Source organism: Myotis myotis, unplaced genomic scaffold, assembly GCF_014108235.1.
Source record: "Myotis myotis isolate mMyoMyo1 unplaced genomic scaffold, mMyoMyo1.p scaffold_m19_p_10, whole genome shotgun sequence".
Taxonomy (NCBI): Eukaryota; Metazoa; Chordata; class Mammalia; order Chiroptera; family Vespertilionidae; genus Myotis; species Myotis myotis.
The window spans coordinates 64,482,492-64,498,815 of record NW_023416314.1 but is presented as its reverse complement, the minus strand read 5'-3'; the positions used below and the strand labels follow the sequence as shown (position 1 = coordinate 64,498,815).

At 41.8% G+C, this 16,324-nt stretch overlaps 1 protein-coding gene across 1 annotated transcript; it reads right to left on the bottom strand.

Moving 5' to 3' along the window:
• Positions 1 to 10,013: 10,013 nt before the first annotated feature.
• On the bottom strand, positions 10,014 to 11,153 carry LOC118664999 (olfactory receptor 1009-like). The gene has a single exon (XM_036325797.1). The coding sequence runs from the start codon at positions 11,115 to 11,117 to the stop codon at positions 10,158 to 10,160; it is 960 nt and encodes a 319-aa protein (XP_036181690.1). The 5' UTR covers positions 11,118 to 11,153; the 3' UTR covers positions 10,014 to 10,157.
• Between the last annotated feature and the right edge of the window lie 5,171 nt (positions 11,154 to 16,324).

The window sequence follows — 16,324 nt, the reverse complement described above, 5'->3', positions numbered from 1 at the left end:
GGTTCATTTGTTTTATTCAACAGATATTTACTGAGCATCTTCTATATGCTAGGCATTGTTGTGGATGTTAGATTTTCGAGACTGAAACATCCACAACAATGCCTAGCATATAGAAGATGCTCAGTTTTTCTGGAAGAGGTTATAGGTTATGCTCAACCACTCTTCTGCCCAAATGAGGCTTTTATGGTGAACATGTGTGTAAAACAACCAACTGTAATGAGTTTTGCTGTGACGTACTTTCTGACAGCCTAAAACTATGACCTTGTCTACTTGTTCTTTCTTGCTGAACTAATGCACTTTGTTACAAACTGGAAACATTTCACCCAGGAAGAACAAGGAGCAGTCTTTCTCATTTTGTCCATTTTTATATCTGAAGTATAGGGTAATAAAGGTTCATCTTGGTATTGGCATAGTTATAGACATACTAGTTACAGCCTGATAGATTTGCGAAGTACCCAAGAATTACCAGGTTTCCCATGTTCTATTTCCAAAAATTTGACTCAATTGATGGGACTCAGGATTTAAAAAAAATTTTTTTTTAAGAAATCATCACTGAGGGAAAGACAGAAACATCAATGTGAGAAAAACACATCAATTGATTACCTCCTGCACTCAGGGCCTGGGCCAGGGAGGATCCTGCAACCGAGGTACATGCCCTTGACTGGAATCAAACCTGGGACCCTTCGGTCCACAAGCTGATGCTGTATCCGCTGAGCCAAACCGGCTAGGGCAGGATTCTAAAATCTTGTAAGTCACCTGGTTTATTCTAATGTGTGTGGTTAGTTGCAACTTGAGACACTGATCTGATGACTTGCTTAAGGTTCCAGCCTCTAACGGAATCCAGCATAACTGGCTCCAACTCCATTGGTAGTGGTGTGCGGTGATGACCAAGTAAGGGAAAATTCTAGAAGGAAGAATGTCTGTCTCACAGGAATGAATTGCTTACTGTAGAATTTGAGATAATAGTGATAGGCTGATGTGTATCTTGTGGGTTGGAGAAACTTCTTATCTTGCAAACTATTATCATGTAGGTAATGCCCAGGCTGCTAAGAGGTGAAGCTAGTCTTTGATATGAGGCCCTCTGTGACATAGAGACTCCCCTGGAGTTGCTGACTTGGACTAAAGTGTCACTTCTGGCTACAAAGGGTACCTCACCTAGGGAGCCAATGAAGTTGTTGGGAACTTAAAGTCACTCCCAAGGGACAACCTACCTCAAGAAATAAAGTACAGCCGAAACCGGTTTGGCTTGGTGGATAGAGCGTCGGCCTGCGGACTGAAAGGTCCCAGGTTCGATTCCGGTCAAGGGCATGTACCTGGGTTGCGGGCACATCCCCGGGGGATGTGCAGGAGGCGACTGATCGATGGCTCTCTTTCATCGATGTTTCTGACTCTCTATCTCTCTCCTTTCCTCTCTGTAAAAAATCAATAAAATATATTAAAAAAAAAAATAAAGTACAAAAAAGTAAGAAAAGATGGTGTAGGAACTAATTTCTTTTTCATGTAACCTTATGACCTCTTAACTTTCCTGTTGGCTGTCTCCCTTAAAGTATTAGTTCTTTGGCAGATCCACCCAGAATTTAGGGGCAGACATAGGTGAAGAGAAAGGCTGGAGGAAGTGAGGTAGGAAAAGCATTGGTGAAAAGAATTATTTTAGTCTGTCTACATTATTATATTGTTGACATGAAAATGTACAAACCTGAGAAAATTTTTTGTAAAAATTTATTTGAGGCAAACAGGATACATCTGGAAGCAAGATCTCAATAGACTGAGAAAAATACCTTCTAGAGTGACAGTTTGCAGTTTCTTTATGCATTTGGAATTGAGGGAACCTAAGGAAGAATAAATGAAGGTGGGGGATTCCATTATGTGCTCCCTAGAGGGTGGTTGTACCTCCCAGGGTCTGAAAAGGATTCCTCCAGGATTTCAAAGGTGTGTTAACCTGGTAACACAAGAACAATGGACCTTTTATCCTGTTCAGATAAATCCTTTACTAAAGTTCTAGGTCTATGGGCATGACTACTCACATGACCTCCCCAGTTAGGAAATTATGATCAGATCACCCTGTGAGGTTGCTTTCTGTAGAACCCCTTTCTTATCCACAACCTCCTGACATGTGTTTCTCCTTTTATATTGTATGAAGTGATCAGGGCCAGCTATCCACAAATGGATTGAATCAAGAGCTTTATACCTGTTAGTAGTAGGAGCTGTAAGTATTATCATAAGTACATGGCAACTAGCTTTTGGTTTCCTTTTAGTTCAGAAAAAGTGCTATACTTCTCTCATATTCAAGTCTGTTGTTGAAAAGGACAGGTTCTTCCACTTTGAGGATATAGAAGGGATTACTATATTGCTGCCTCTCTCCAGATATCTCTTGTGCTAATGGACAGAGTCTGAATACCTTAAGTCATTTGTGCCTGAGGAAAAGGAAAAGAAGTGTGAGAGATCCATGGTGACATGGCAGACGCTTAGTCTGCTCTGGTCTTCACTTTAGTCCTCTCTTCGCCTTTTGCAAACTTTGGACTCTGGGCCTTTTTACAACCCACTCTGTTACCAGAATCAGGGGTGGGGCAGTGTAGTGTGTGTAGTTGGAATTCATTCAGGCTTCTGTTTTTGGCATTGTGAAAAGTCCTTTTAGCAGAAACAAGAGCTCCTGGAGGTAAAATGTATTTATCTAAGAAACTTATGTACACATTGCTGAGTAAACATAAAAGTAAGGAATTCAGATTTTCAAAATGAAGTGAAAATGACTCCTAGGAAGTAAGCAATGGCTAAAGCTAGCCTTTGCTCAACTTTTGCCAAACTCAGCAGACTTTAAGTGTTTACTCTAGTGACTCACAAGGTATAGGAAACAGAAAAAGAGGAATCTGGCAGGTGACTTGAGGTGAAACTGGTATACCCTCAGTATTAAGGTGAACAAGAAACTGTAGAAGGGAGCAGCAAGGAACATACTTGTCTCAACCTTGGTGATGGAAGGAAAAATGATACAGTATCTTCCCTGAGAATTCATAACTACAAGATGGGCCCTCTGAGGGGTTTCCCAAATTTATACTACCTGTGTGATCCAGAATATCTTACCCGGGGAATTTACAGTGGTACTCAGTTGGTCATGCCACCAGGTTATTTCCAGAAGCAAATGTTACCCTGTAAAGCTTCAAAAATTATAAGATGCACAAAGAAAGAAGGCATCACGAGGGAAAAGGGAGACAGAAAAGCTGATCCTTAGATATTTCAGATTTTGGCATTGTCACACAAACTATGAAATAATATTTTGGCTCATGAACTAAAACAAGTTTGAAAATAAGATGACAAAAACAACCCCTACAAAAACCCCAGCTGATTTTGAAAATAAAAGCTTTTTTTAAAAAATTAGAAGTGAAAAATACAAATTTGAAGTTGAAGGGGTACTAGTGAGTTAAAAGATAGTTCTCAAGAAATCCAGAATACAGTCCAGAGAATGAGCAGAAGGAAGAATGGAAAATAGCAAAGAAGTTCAGTTGTGGACAATAGAAGGCAACAGAGAAGGTCTAATATACATTATCTGGAGCTCCTGGAGGAGACAACAGAAAGAAAGAGCAATGTCCAAAGAGACAGTGGCTGATAAATTTTCAGATTTGGTGAAAGGCAACAAAACCTCAGATTTAGGAATCCCAATGAAGTCCAAGCGAGATTAAAGATGCTTCATACTAGAAACATCAAGGTGAAATGGAGCTTATGGAAAGCAGCCCAGACCGGTGACTTCTTAGCATCAACAATGAAAGACAGAGAACAGTGGAATACTGTTCTTAAAAAATTCTTACCTTTTATCCTGTTAAGAACAAAAGAACTATTATGGGAATTGACATTTAGTAAAACTTTTTTTTTTTTTTTTTTTTTTTTTTTTTTTTTAAAGAGAGCTAACTAAAGACATTTTCAGGTAAAAGCAAAGTTTGCCACTCAGAATGGGTCATTCTACAGGATGTTCTCAAGGCAGAGGAAAATGATCTCAAATGGAAAGTCAGATGCAAGAAGGAACGCTGAACAAAAGGTACTGATAAATAACGTTGATAAAAGTAAGCAAGCATTAACTGGAAAAGGCAGTGTGTAATTTGCAGAAGGGGAATTAAAATATTGGTAAATTGTGATTAGAACACTGATTTTCATGTTCTTATATTCAGAAAGAAATTAAAGATGTTGATTAACATAAGACTTTTGTGATACTAAATATACATAACCACTGACAAATAGAGCACTCCTGCCTTGGCCAGGTGGCTCACTTGGTTAGAACATCATCCTGATGTGCCAGGGTTGCAGGTTTGATCCTGTTGCAATAATCAACCAGCAAATGCATAAATGGGTGAAACAACAAATTATGTTTCTCTCTTTCTCTTTCTTCCCCCTCCCCCTTCCTCTCTGTCTAAAAAAATAAAAAATAAATAAAAAAATAGGGCATTCTGAACAAGTAGAAAAGAAAGAAGGCAAGAGAAGGCTGAAAGGACTTAGAGCTGGTGCTGCCTCTGATAGGCCGTGCGAGGCTCTAAGGGCACCAGTTGCAGGAGATGAGGAACCTATATCTATGTCACCGTACTAGAGCATAGTATGTGGCAAATGAAGTAGATTTGTGCAGAAAAGGAGAAGTGAGTGAAGCGTAAGAAGGGGCAAAGAGAACAGGTTCGAGACAAGCTCCATTATAGCAAAGTTAAAATGTAAATAAAAATTGCTAGCTGGTATGTGAGTTGGTCAACTGACTTAAAGACATGTCAGAACAACATTATTTTCATATCTTGCTGACCAAATTGCTGACTCTTTGAGGACAAAGTCGTAGGAGTGGCCTCATCATATCCTAACAGAGCTTGACCCAGAGAAGGGCTGGGTTAAGGCTGAGGGCTGCCTTTTGACATGAAGGAGATGTATCATTTTTTTTTTTTTTTTTAGGGACTAGTGGCTTTAGAGAAGAAGAGGTCAAGGGGGAGCATTGGGCTGTTCGAGCTCAAAGCTGGGTCATGATCATCTCGGCTCTAAGAGAGGCTTTCTCAAGGATTTTACTTCTGATTTTGGATTTTTCGTAAAATCACATGGTGACACACATCTGCAATTGACATTCGTCTTTTTTTCATTAAATTTTTTTTTCATTTTCTTAATTTTTAAAAAATTGTTTAAAGTATTACATATGTCTCCTTTTTCCCCGACTGACCCCTCCCTGGCCACTCCCACCCCCCAGGACAAGCCCCCACCACCCCAGTGTCTGTGTCCATTGGTTATGCTAATATGCATGCATACAAGTCCTTCCTATTCCAAATTTTACTTTCATTTCAGTAGACAAGTAACCGTTTTAAGTTACCTCCTGGTACCGCTTTCTGCCAGCCAGGAGTGTTGCAGTAGGAGTGTTACTTCTAAATATGGCAATGTTCGCGTAGTTACTTGAACATTTTATTGCATATTTGCCCTTATTCATAAAAGCATAGTAGAAAATGAAAAAATACGGGTTGATGTTAATGATTTTACGGTTGAGATAAAGGAAGATATTTTTCTGCCAAAAACAGTAAATTTGATGCTTACTGAATTTAAGCAAGTCTGACAACTGTGTTCAATTATAAAAGAAACCTACAAGATTTAAAACATATGTACAAAATGCTATAAAGATGTTGCCAAGGTTTGTGGCTGAGAGGTAAAGTGTATGGGGGTGTCAATGTGTGGATCTTTACAATCAGGTATAGTGGAATCTTATTTTGATATACTGATTTTATTTCTGGTAATTTATTTTTAACCCAGTGATGCTTGCCCCTCTTGGCAGCCATGCCTTGGGTGGGTTCATGGCAGCATAGACCAAATACCAAAGAAAGGTCAATCCCTAGCTTTAGAGGTTTAAATATGTTTTGGAAACTCAAAACAGAGACAAAACTTTTGTGATAAAAAGCTTTGAACTTTAAAAACTAAAACCGTGGCCCTGGCCTGGTAGCTCAAATCTGGATACACCAAGGTTGCAGGTTTAATCAGTAAGGGCCATAACAAAATCAAGCAATGAATGCATAAATAAGTGGAACAACAAATTGATGTTTCTCTCTCTCTCTCTCTCTCTCTCTCTCTCTCTCTCTCTCTCTCTCTCTCTCTCCCCCCCCCCCCCCTCTCTCTCCCTCTTCCTTCTCTCTATAAAATCAATTTTAAAAAAAGTTGATCTGTTAGAATGAAGACACAGTTTCAGGAGATCTAGTGTGGACACCCAGAGTCTCTATTTTTCAAAAGCTCTCAGATGGTGACAATGCCACTGATCTAAGGAAAACAAATGTGTAAATACCTATTCATTCATGTATTGAACAGATGTTTATTGAGCTCCTACAATGTGCCAGGCACTGATCTAGATATTGAGGATACAACCGTCAGTGGGTCAGGATGCTCCTCCTCAGAATGTCCTTTATAGTTTTACTAGAGGCCCAGTGCACAAAATTTGTGCGGGTGCGTGTGTGTATGTGTGTGTGTGTGTCCCTCAGCCCAGCCTGAACCCTCTCCAATCTGGGACCCCTTGGGGGATGTCTGACTTCTGGTTTAGGGATCGGGCCTAAACCAGCAGCCGGACATCCCTCTCACAATCTGGGACTGCTGGCTCCCAACTGCTCACCTGCCTGCCTGCCTGCCTGATCGATGCCTAATCACTCCCCTGCCAGCCTGATCGATGCCTAATCACTCCCCTGCTGGCCGGATTGCTCCCAGCTGCCCTCCCCTGCTGGCCCGGTTGCCTCCAACTGCCCTTCCCTGCTGGCCCGGTCGCCCCCAACCTCCCTCCCCTGCAGGCCTGGTTGCCCACAACTAACCTTCCCCTGCTGGTCATCTTGTGGTAGGCATCTTGTGAACACATTGGGGTGGCTATCTTTGACCATATGGGGGTGGCCATCTTGTGTGAGGGCATGGCAGTCAATTTGCATTATTACCTCATTATACAGAATAGAAAGATTCATGAAGTTGAGGTGAATAGCTGTGGATAATCTATTAATTAAAATTACACCACAGAGTCATCTCATATGCACATTTAACTTTTGTATTTTTCCCCTGACTTTCATGTTTTTAAAATGCTTTCCTTTTTTTGTGGTTTCTTATTCTTCCTTCAGGAGTGTATGTGTTTGGGTGTGTACCAACTCTTGGGTGATACATTATAGGGTTTAAACTCAGATAAGATCACTCTTAGCAAATGCTACTACGTTGTGCATTATTTAGTTTTTAAATTCAAAGTAGCTTCAGGCAACTGTCAACTAGCCATCTCAAAGTTAGTTATACTGCTTGTAGAAGTACCATGAACATTCCATAGAGGTAGTTCAACACAGGTGAGAGAAGTTTTAAAACTTCTACCCAAAGAAACAATCCACCTCAGTTATGTAGAATCATGAGTTAACCAGCGCCTTATTTCTGATTTATTCTAGTGATGCTTTAGAAACCCTTACAGATGATGGTCTAACCAACTGCCCAATTGGCCAGTGACAGAGACAAAGTGATGTATTCACTGAATCACATTTAGTTTTCCTTTCTCGAGGTGCAAAAGAAGGCTCTGTTCTCCAGCCTCCTTTGCAGTTCGGTGGAAAGCATAAGACTGGTTTCAGGTTAATAACATGAGGGTTGAAGTGCTTTGAGCCAACCTCAGGCCTGGTAATAAGAAATGCTTTGACCTTCTTGATCATTACCCCCACCATTAAAATCTCGGCACAGATTCAGATGGTGGCATTGTCCACATGCTGATGGATGAATATAGTTGCCCTGCAGAGTCACCTGATCAGTCTCATATTTAACTGACTGAGGTTTATTAGTCACTGTAGCATAAGATATATGATTGATACATATATGGTCTGCCTACTCACCCAGGTAGGGCCCACCACAATATGTTGCACCTAAGTGCTTCATCAATATTTTTACAGATGAATGAATTAGATTAATTTTTACCAAGTCGCTTCACTGTAATGTTCCAGTCTTGACCTCTCTTGTGGGCATGTTCTAAGAACTTTGCTTATGCATTAAAGGAATAGGGAACACCGGAGGAATTTAGAAAATATTGGCCGAAAGAAAGAAGATGAAATGGAGGAAGTCTCACACTCAGCTTCCTGGAAAGGATTTCTTTAATTATTTGATTTTAGAATAAAGTATCAAAATTAAACATGACATCACAAAAGTTTTGGAAAATTTTTGAGAAAAATAGAAAAACATTTTCCCATGATGCTATCACTCTAATACAACCATTATTTACACTTTTGAGTGTTCTTCCCGCTTCCCCCCTACCCCCCACTTATATTTTATTTTTTTATTTTTATTGATTTCAGAGAGGAAGGGAGAGGGAGAGATAGAAATATCAAAGGTGAGAATCATTGATTGGCTGCCTCCTGCATGCCCTCTACTGGGGATCGAGCCTGCAACCCTGGCATGTGCCCTTGGCTGGAATGGAACCCAGGACCCTTTAGTTCACAGGCTGATGCTCTATCCACTGAGCCAAACCAGTTAGGGCGCCACTCATTTTTCCCACATTTCTGCAATCACTCTAGGGGTTCTGGCTGCTGTTTTCCATGTGATCATGTAGTCCTTCTTCACAAGCATAATTTTTTTTAAGTGGATGTTTGTTTTTTAAAAAATATTTTTATTGATTTTTTTTACAGAGAGGAAGGGAGAGGGATAGAGAGTTAGAAACATTGATGAAAGAGAAACATCAATCAGCTGCCTCCTGCACCCCCACCACTGGGGATGTGCCCTCAACCAAGGTACATGCCCCTGACCAGAATCAAACCTGGGACCCTTCAGTCTGCAGGCCAACGCTCTATCCACTGAGCCAAACCGGTTAGGGCACAAGCATAATTTTTAGTGGTTCCATCATCGTCCATCTGGGGGATGAACCATTTCATCCTTTTTCATCTTTGAACAGTTAGGTTGTTTCTAATTTTTATTTTGTTTTCAAAAATGATTCTGTGATAAACTTGTTTTTGTAATAGGATTTTCTGTATTTAGAAAAATTTAATTTGAATCTGAAAGAAGCCTTTTCAATGATCCACAACTCTCAGGGTGAAGCTAACTCAGTTCAGATTGGGACTTCATATTCATGTAAGAGCATGGCTTCCAGTCCAGTGTTCAACCCCAAGTTAGGTCAAGTTCAACTTCTTCATTTGTGTAATTCTCTAAATCACATATACTCACCACATTTCATGTATATTTAAAGATGTTCATGCCAAATATAATATTTTTGAATCAGTTTCCTAATCACAGTGTCTTATATAATGCTGTAACTGCCCAAATCGCGCCCCCCCCCCCCCCCCGCCCCGAGAATAATGAGATGTGTGCATACATCTGGCTAGAAAACATCTGTATGTATAAGGAATAAAACCTGATCCTGAGGTTTTATTAAATGGAACATCTCAGTAGTATATAGCAGCAATAAGAAATAAGGACAGCCCTAACCGGTTTGGCTCAGTGGATAGAGCGTCGGCCTGCGGACTGAAAGGTCCCAGGTTCGATTCCGGTCAAGGGCATGTACCTGGGTTGCGTGCACATCCCCAGTAGGGAGTGTGCAGGAGGCAGCTGGTCGATGTTTCTCTCTCATCGATGTTTCTAACTCTCTATCCCTCTCCCTTCCTCTCTGTAAAAAATCAATAAAATATATTTAAAAAAAAAATAAGGACAGTTATGTCCCAGTCTTCTTTCTCTTTGGAACAGGAATTAAAAAACGGAGCCACATGTAGCCTAGCCTATCCCCAGTTCACTAAGTCAGTGCAAAACAGAAAGGACTGTGCTGGCCCTTGTCTGATATTTTTTGAAAGCTAGGATGAGCTCCCAATAAAAGACTTAACTTGTGGCTGTGGTGTAATTGAAATTTCCTTGGTTTTGCTGTGGAAATTCTGATGTCGAACACTTATTCTCTCACTAACTGTATGACTTCAGGTAATTAATTTATTTTCATTGAGTCAAGTATCCTTCATTCATAAAATGCAATCATCATAACAATGCTGCTTCCCAATATGGTGACAAAGATCCAATATGATAATGGATATAAAGATACTTTAAAAACTGCAGTGCTCTTGACAGAGTATGGTATTTGCTGTTTCTTCTTCACTTCTTCCACCTCCTTCAAAACCAGGGCTACTCTTGGTTAAGTCAATGTAGAACGTGATTTGGAAGATGTTATGCCTTTCTCATGCCAACAAACGACCTTGCAGGGCTCAGCAGGGACAGATGTCGACCTGGAGCTTCCTCTGCAGAGCATCCTTCACCTCCTTGTTTCGGAGGCTATAGATGAAAGGGTTGAGCATGGGTATTAGGATGGTGTAGAAGGCGGACACTACTTGGCCACTGGTATCACTAGCGAATCCATGAGGCTGAACGTATGTGAAAACCACGGTGCCATAGAAAATGGTAATGGCCAGGAAGTGGGAGGCACACGTGGAAAGGGCCTTCTCCCTCCCAGCTGCTGAGCGCATCCTCCCAATGGCCACCAAGACCAAGCTGTAGGAGGTGAGGATGACTGCAGCAGGCACAAGGGTAACAAGAGAAGAGAGGATGTAGAGGACCACCCTTGCTGTGGCTGTGTCGGCACACGCCAGGTGGAGAAGAGGTGGGATGTCACAGAAGTAGTGTGTCACTTGGTTGGGCCCACAGAAAGGCAGGGCGAAGACATTCCCAGTCTGGAGAGCGGAGTTAACTCCACCCAATGCATAGGAAGCAGCCACCAGCTGGAGACAGGTCCCCGTGGTCATGACAGAACTGTAATGGAGGGGTCGGCAGATGGCCATGAAGCGGTCATAGGCCATGGAGGCTAGCAGGAAGCTCTCAGCTGTGACGTGTACCACAAAGAAGGTCAGCTGGACCACACAGCCCTTGAAAGAGATGGACTTATCAGAGGCCAGAAAGTTGACCAACAGCTTGGGTGTGACCACAGAAGAGTAACAAATATCAAGAAAAGAGAGGACACTGAGAAAGAAATACATGGGGCTATGGAGACGGGAGTCTGTGAGGATGAGCGCCATCATCCCCAGGTTGCCCACCACTGTCATGGCATAGATGAGCAGGAAGGCTCCAAAAAGAAGCTCCCGGAGGTCTGGATACTTGGAGAATCCCAGCAGGATGAACTGGGTAACTGGGGTGTAGTTGCCACTGGCAAGGGCTAGTTCTCCAGGTGTCATCTGCAGAGGTGACAATTGATAATCACCCAAACAGTATTACTCAAACATGCCCACCACTGTGCAAGTTGGAATGAGGGAGAACAGCCACAAGAAGCTAAAGGGAAATATCATGCTATAGTGGCAGAACATGGGCTGTGAAGGCAGGCTGACCTGCCTTAATTCTGACTGTGGCACTAACTGGTTGTGTAACCTTGGATAAACTATATCTATGAGCCTTAGTTTTCTCATCTGTGGAATGAAGAAAACATGCCTACTTCTCAGGGTTGCTGTGTGGCCTAAAAAAAAAAGTAAAATATTTGAATGTTTGAGACACAGCAGGTGGTTGATAAATGTAAGGCTTCCTTCCCCAATGTCTTATGCCTGTATTGACAAATAGGCTTATGACTCTATTTGATAATTCATTCTTTCTTTTTAAAAATCAAGATATCATTCAGATAAGATTCATCATTAAAAAATGAATAAGTTAGTGTGGTTGTTAGTATATTCACAAGTATGCAACCATCCCCACTACTTAATTGCAGAACATTTTCATCACCCAAAAAAGAAAACCCCATACCCATTAGTAGTCATGCCCTATCATTTTCCACTTCTTCAGCCCCTGGCAACCATTGATCTACTTTCTGTTTCTGTGGATTTGCTTATTCTGGACATTTCATATAAATAGCTTCATATAACATGTAACCTTTTGTGTCTAGTTTCTTTCACTTAATGTTTTCAAGGCTCATCCATGTTGTAGTATGCATCAATACTCATTTTGTCTTCTATTTAAACTTCAGGGAAGCCCCTCCTCTATATCATAATCATTTTGTCCTTTGATAATCTATAGAGTTGACTCTCACCTGGGACATCACCATCTTGGCAATGATGGTTTAGTGCTTGCTTGACTATCTTCCACTATTTTTATTCACAGGAGGACTTGAAATGCCCTCCCTCCCCATACTTTCCTCTCTATTCTACACTTCATCTCCTTCCTCTTCAAGGTACATCCTGAAATCAGTCCTAGGAAAACCTCACTGACCTCTTCATCCATGTCAAACAGTTTATCTAGAGGACAAGGAGGAAATGTAGTGCCATTTTGCAGGAGAATATGGAACAGCCTTGTTTCCACCGGTTGTCACAGGAGCAGGGTATGACAGAAAGAGCACTTGGAGTGACTGAATGGAGACCTATTAGTTCTGGCTCTGTTGCCTAAAATTAGCTTTGTTACCTTGGACAATTCTCCTCTATCTGGGTTTCTGCTTCCTCATTGGCAAAGTCAAGGCTTGGAATGGAAGACGTCTAAGATCACATCTGGTCCTGACAATTTGACAGTGAGTGAGTGCATCTTCCCTGAACTTCCTGTGGATCTTTGTGCCAGTGTAGTCCCAGGAAACACAAAAAGAATACATGTGAATTTGTCTAGTAAAAGGAGACTCTACACCTGATTGTAACTGACAAGTTTAGGAGGGTCTATCCAGCTCACAAGGATCTATGAGTACCTTGGACACTCAAATATTTTGTCCATAAAGCAGGAAGTTCTGAGAAACATTGTTAACATAAATGAATAGACAGGAATATAAGGAGTTTTTTTTTATGATAATGGCATCAATTCATTGAACTCCTTGTTAGTTAATACCAAGAATCACATAGTGATGTAGCATCAAAAATTACTTTAAACGCTCCATCACTGGTCAATTTGGGAAGATCCTCCCTCCATTTTGTTGAAAGGATTTTATAGGCAGTCATTAAAGTAATTTACTTTTTCAGCACCTATTTATGAAATTATCTCTGTGTGGGAGCCTGGAAGTTTTGTAGGCTGGTGAAATGACATACTGAAATTCCAGATGGGTTAGAAGCCTGCACTTCTTTTCAAAATGGGAGAAGGGCAATTGTGAAAAAGAAGATGATAAAGGATACATTACCCCCATCACAGATAAACTCTCATGAACATTGGTTTTTCTCAGTAGACACTGAGGTTCTGGAAATTGCTTCCTTTAAAATTCTTTTGCCCATGAACCTTTTGAAAGTTCTTCACTTACCCTCAGGGGTATCCAATCCCAATTTGAGGACCGTGGCCTTAGAAGAACTGGTCAGTTTCAGGACTCTACCTTCTGCTCCGCTACCGCTCCTTCTTCCCAGAGCTGGGCTTGTGATAATGGGACTTTGTAGAATTCATTGGAGCACCCCACCCCCCTTTACAGAATTCATTAGAACACCCCATCCTCACTTCACAGACCAACCTTCTGCTTACTGTAAAGGTTAGAATATGCAACCCTAAAAGTCAGGATCCTGGTGGTATGGCAGAATCCTGTCATATGAGTCAGTCTTGAAGTTTAACCTAGCAGTCAACTTCCTGCCCTGTACTCGTTTCTCCACTCAGGTATCTTTTGTGTTTAGTCCTTCTTTTCTAACTTTCTTAAAGGTTTAGTTCTTGTCCACGAGTCTTTGATTTACAATGATTATTAATCTTTTCCTTTTTCTCCAATAGGATGGCAGCTCAATTCCCTACACACACACACACACACACACACACGAGTCACTCTCAGCATTGTATTTAGGCTGAGCGCATGGATCTTCTTCTCCAGTAAATAAGGTTTTCTGTCCTCCTCCCCACCTTCCCACCTCTCACCATCTTTCCATGGTCCAAATTGCATTCCCTTCTAATCCTCTACTATTCTCATCCCAATTCCCAGCTGGTCATTCAATTCCTTCAGAGGCTCAACTCTCAGTTAGTCTCAATTGTGGTGACTTTGACCAACAGCCTTACAGATGTGCTCTGAGGTTCTCAGTTTGTAAAGTGCCTCCTGGTTTCTTCCATAAATCCTGCAAACCCACCCTCAGCCCTTCTAGTCAGCCTTCCCTTACCCAACTGAATTATCTTTGAGGCATTTTACTTACACAGATGTATAGAGAATTGTTTAGCAGGGCTTTGTCAAGATTTCTAAGTCCTTCCCCCCCGTAGCCCCCACGAGATTGTTTTGCTTCCCTTTCACATTATAACTTCTGAAAACAAGAGACTCTTCTAAGTTTCAAATCCAATGAAGAGCAAATCTTTGAACAACTACTGTTGTCTGAAAGTATTTGAACATTTGTGGTTGCTCAAAAGTATTTAAACAATTACAGCTGTTTAAAGTATTTAAACAATTTTCAAAATTGCGTGAGACATGGCTTAGGCCATTTTGGATATTGAAATTCTATTGAGAGACCGCCTCACTTTCATGCCACGAGTGAAGTTGGTTAGTGCCCATTCCGCAGTATGGGTTCCTACTGGAGTCATCTGGGAAGGCTTCAGAGAGAGGAGGAGCAGGGCTGGGCCAGGAGGAATGAGGAAGGCGGGGCTCCAAGGAGAAGATGGGGAAGTGCAACAGCCTCAAGTGAGAATTAATCTCAGTCATTTACTAGGCAAAAGGTGCATTGGAAAAAAGTAGGAAACCTGATAGTTACTCAACCTCTTTGAGCCTCATTTTCCCCAGTTTCTGTGAGGGCTGAAAGACAATGTGTGTCAATGGCACACTTCTGGAAAAGGGGTAGGCACTTGATACAGTAGTCCTCCTGTAGCTGCAGAAGATATGTTCCAAGACCCCCCAGTGGATGCCTGGGACCATGAGTAGTACACAACTCTATAAATACCATGTTTATTCCTATACCTATAAAATTTAATTTATAAATTTGTCAATTTAATGGATAAAGGATTCATTCCTACTATAGATATTAGCAACCTCAGATATGATTTTTTGTTTTCCTTATTAAGCTGAGAACTTTCACCTTTTCAATTAAAGCAGTGGTTCTCAACCTTCTGACCCTTTAAATACAGTTCCTCATGTTGTGACCCAACCATAAAATTTTCGTTGCTACTTCATAACTGTAATGTTGCTACTGCTATGAATCATAATGTAAATATCTGATATGCAGGATGGTCTTAGGTGACCCCTGTGAAAGGGTCATTTGACCGCCAAAGGGGTTGTGACCCACAGGCTGAGAACCGCTGAAGGAAGCACTTTACGGCTTTTCTTTGGCATATCTGAATTGCCAGCATCACTACTTTTGCACTTTGGGGGCCTTATTAAATAAAATAAGGGTGACTTGCACACAAGCACTGCAATACCACGACAATCTGATAACATAGAAGGCAGTGGGGGTCTCAGGAAATGTTGAAGGCTGACAGAGTAGGAGATGGGGCAGGATGGGGTAGATTCTGGGAGAGAGAAAGGAGAATAGGCAACCTCAGCTTTCTGAATCAACTCTGATGGGACTTAGTAGACTTTTTAATAGACAAATACCAACCTTAGCAGATGGTGCTCCCCAGCCTGTTACAGCTGCAGTGGAGACAGAAGATCCTCTGGGCCAGCCACGTGGGAAAATTCTGGGACTCACTCTCACTCCAGCCTGTGTCCATCAGGTTCTCCTCCTCAGAGCTGTTTCTGGGATAGCCACTCATCCAGATTTGATGACAGGGCACACACGTAGGATAACAGAATGTGATACTCGGGACCAGAGCTGTGAACACCTCCCAGTCTTGTCAGTTTATAAAGCTAGCTAGATGCCTCCTGATCCCACGTGGCTTTGGAGGCTCTGGGGAGGTCCTCAACCACTCCTACCCCCATATCCTCTCCAGGGGTCCTGGAAGGTTCAGACCTCAGGGAAGAAGAGATTTTCCCCTATAAATTTTGGTCACATGCTTTGGTCTTGAGGAGGAGGGAGGCTAGAGTCTCCTTGCGGAGTTGAACTTTCGGTTCATTTTTTGCCAGCAGGAAGATTCAGCAGGAGTACGTAGAGCCTTCCCATCTCTTTCCAGGATGCTGAGGTTTGGTTGAAGAAAAGTCATCTTCCCCTTGGGAACTTGCAGAGACCTTGGGGGACAGTTTACCCAGTTATTTCTAACTGACCCAGGGGGGCTTCTCTGCTCGACACAAGGGCCTGTCCTAGGCTCTAATGCTGTTCAAATTGGTGACATTGAGCTCCACAAAGTATGGGTGTAGGGTTAGATAGGGCTAGGGCTCAGTTCCTCAGTTTGTGTCTCTACAGTATTGGGGCACCAGGGGATTTGGAGGCACATGGGCCAGGGATTCTGGGGTCTGACCCATTTTTGGAAGCTCTCCTGGCTTAGGCTGTTAAGGAGTCATTTGAGGAGGCACTGGGGGCCTTGTTAACAGAATGGGTAGATTATTTATATTAACAATTCAAAAATTATGTTTTTAACAATGAAGCTAACTTCCAAACACAGGAAA

Excerpts from the sequence above, each read along its gene's own strand:
- LOC118664999 (XM_036325797.1), bottom strand. The coding sequence starts at position 11,117 with ATGACACCTGGAGAACTAGCCCTTGCCAGTGGCAACTACACCCCAGTT.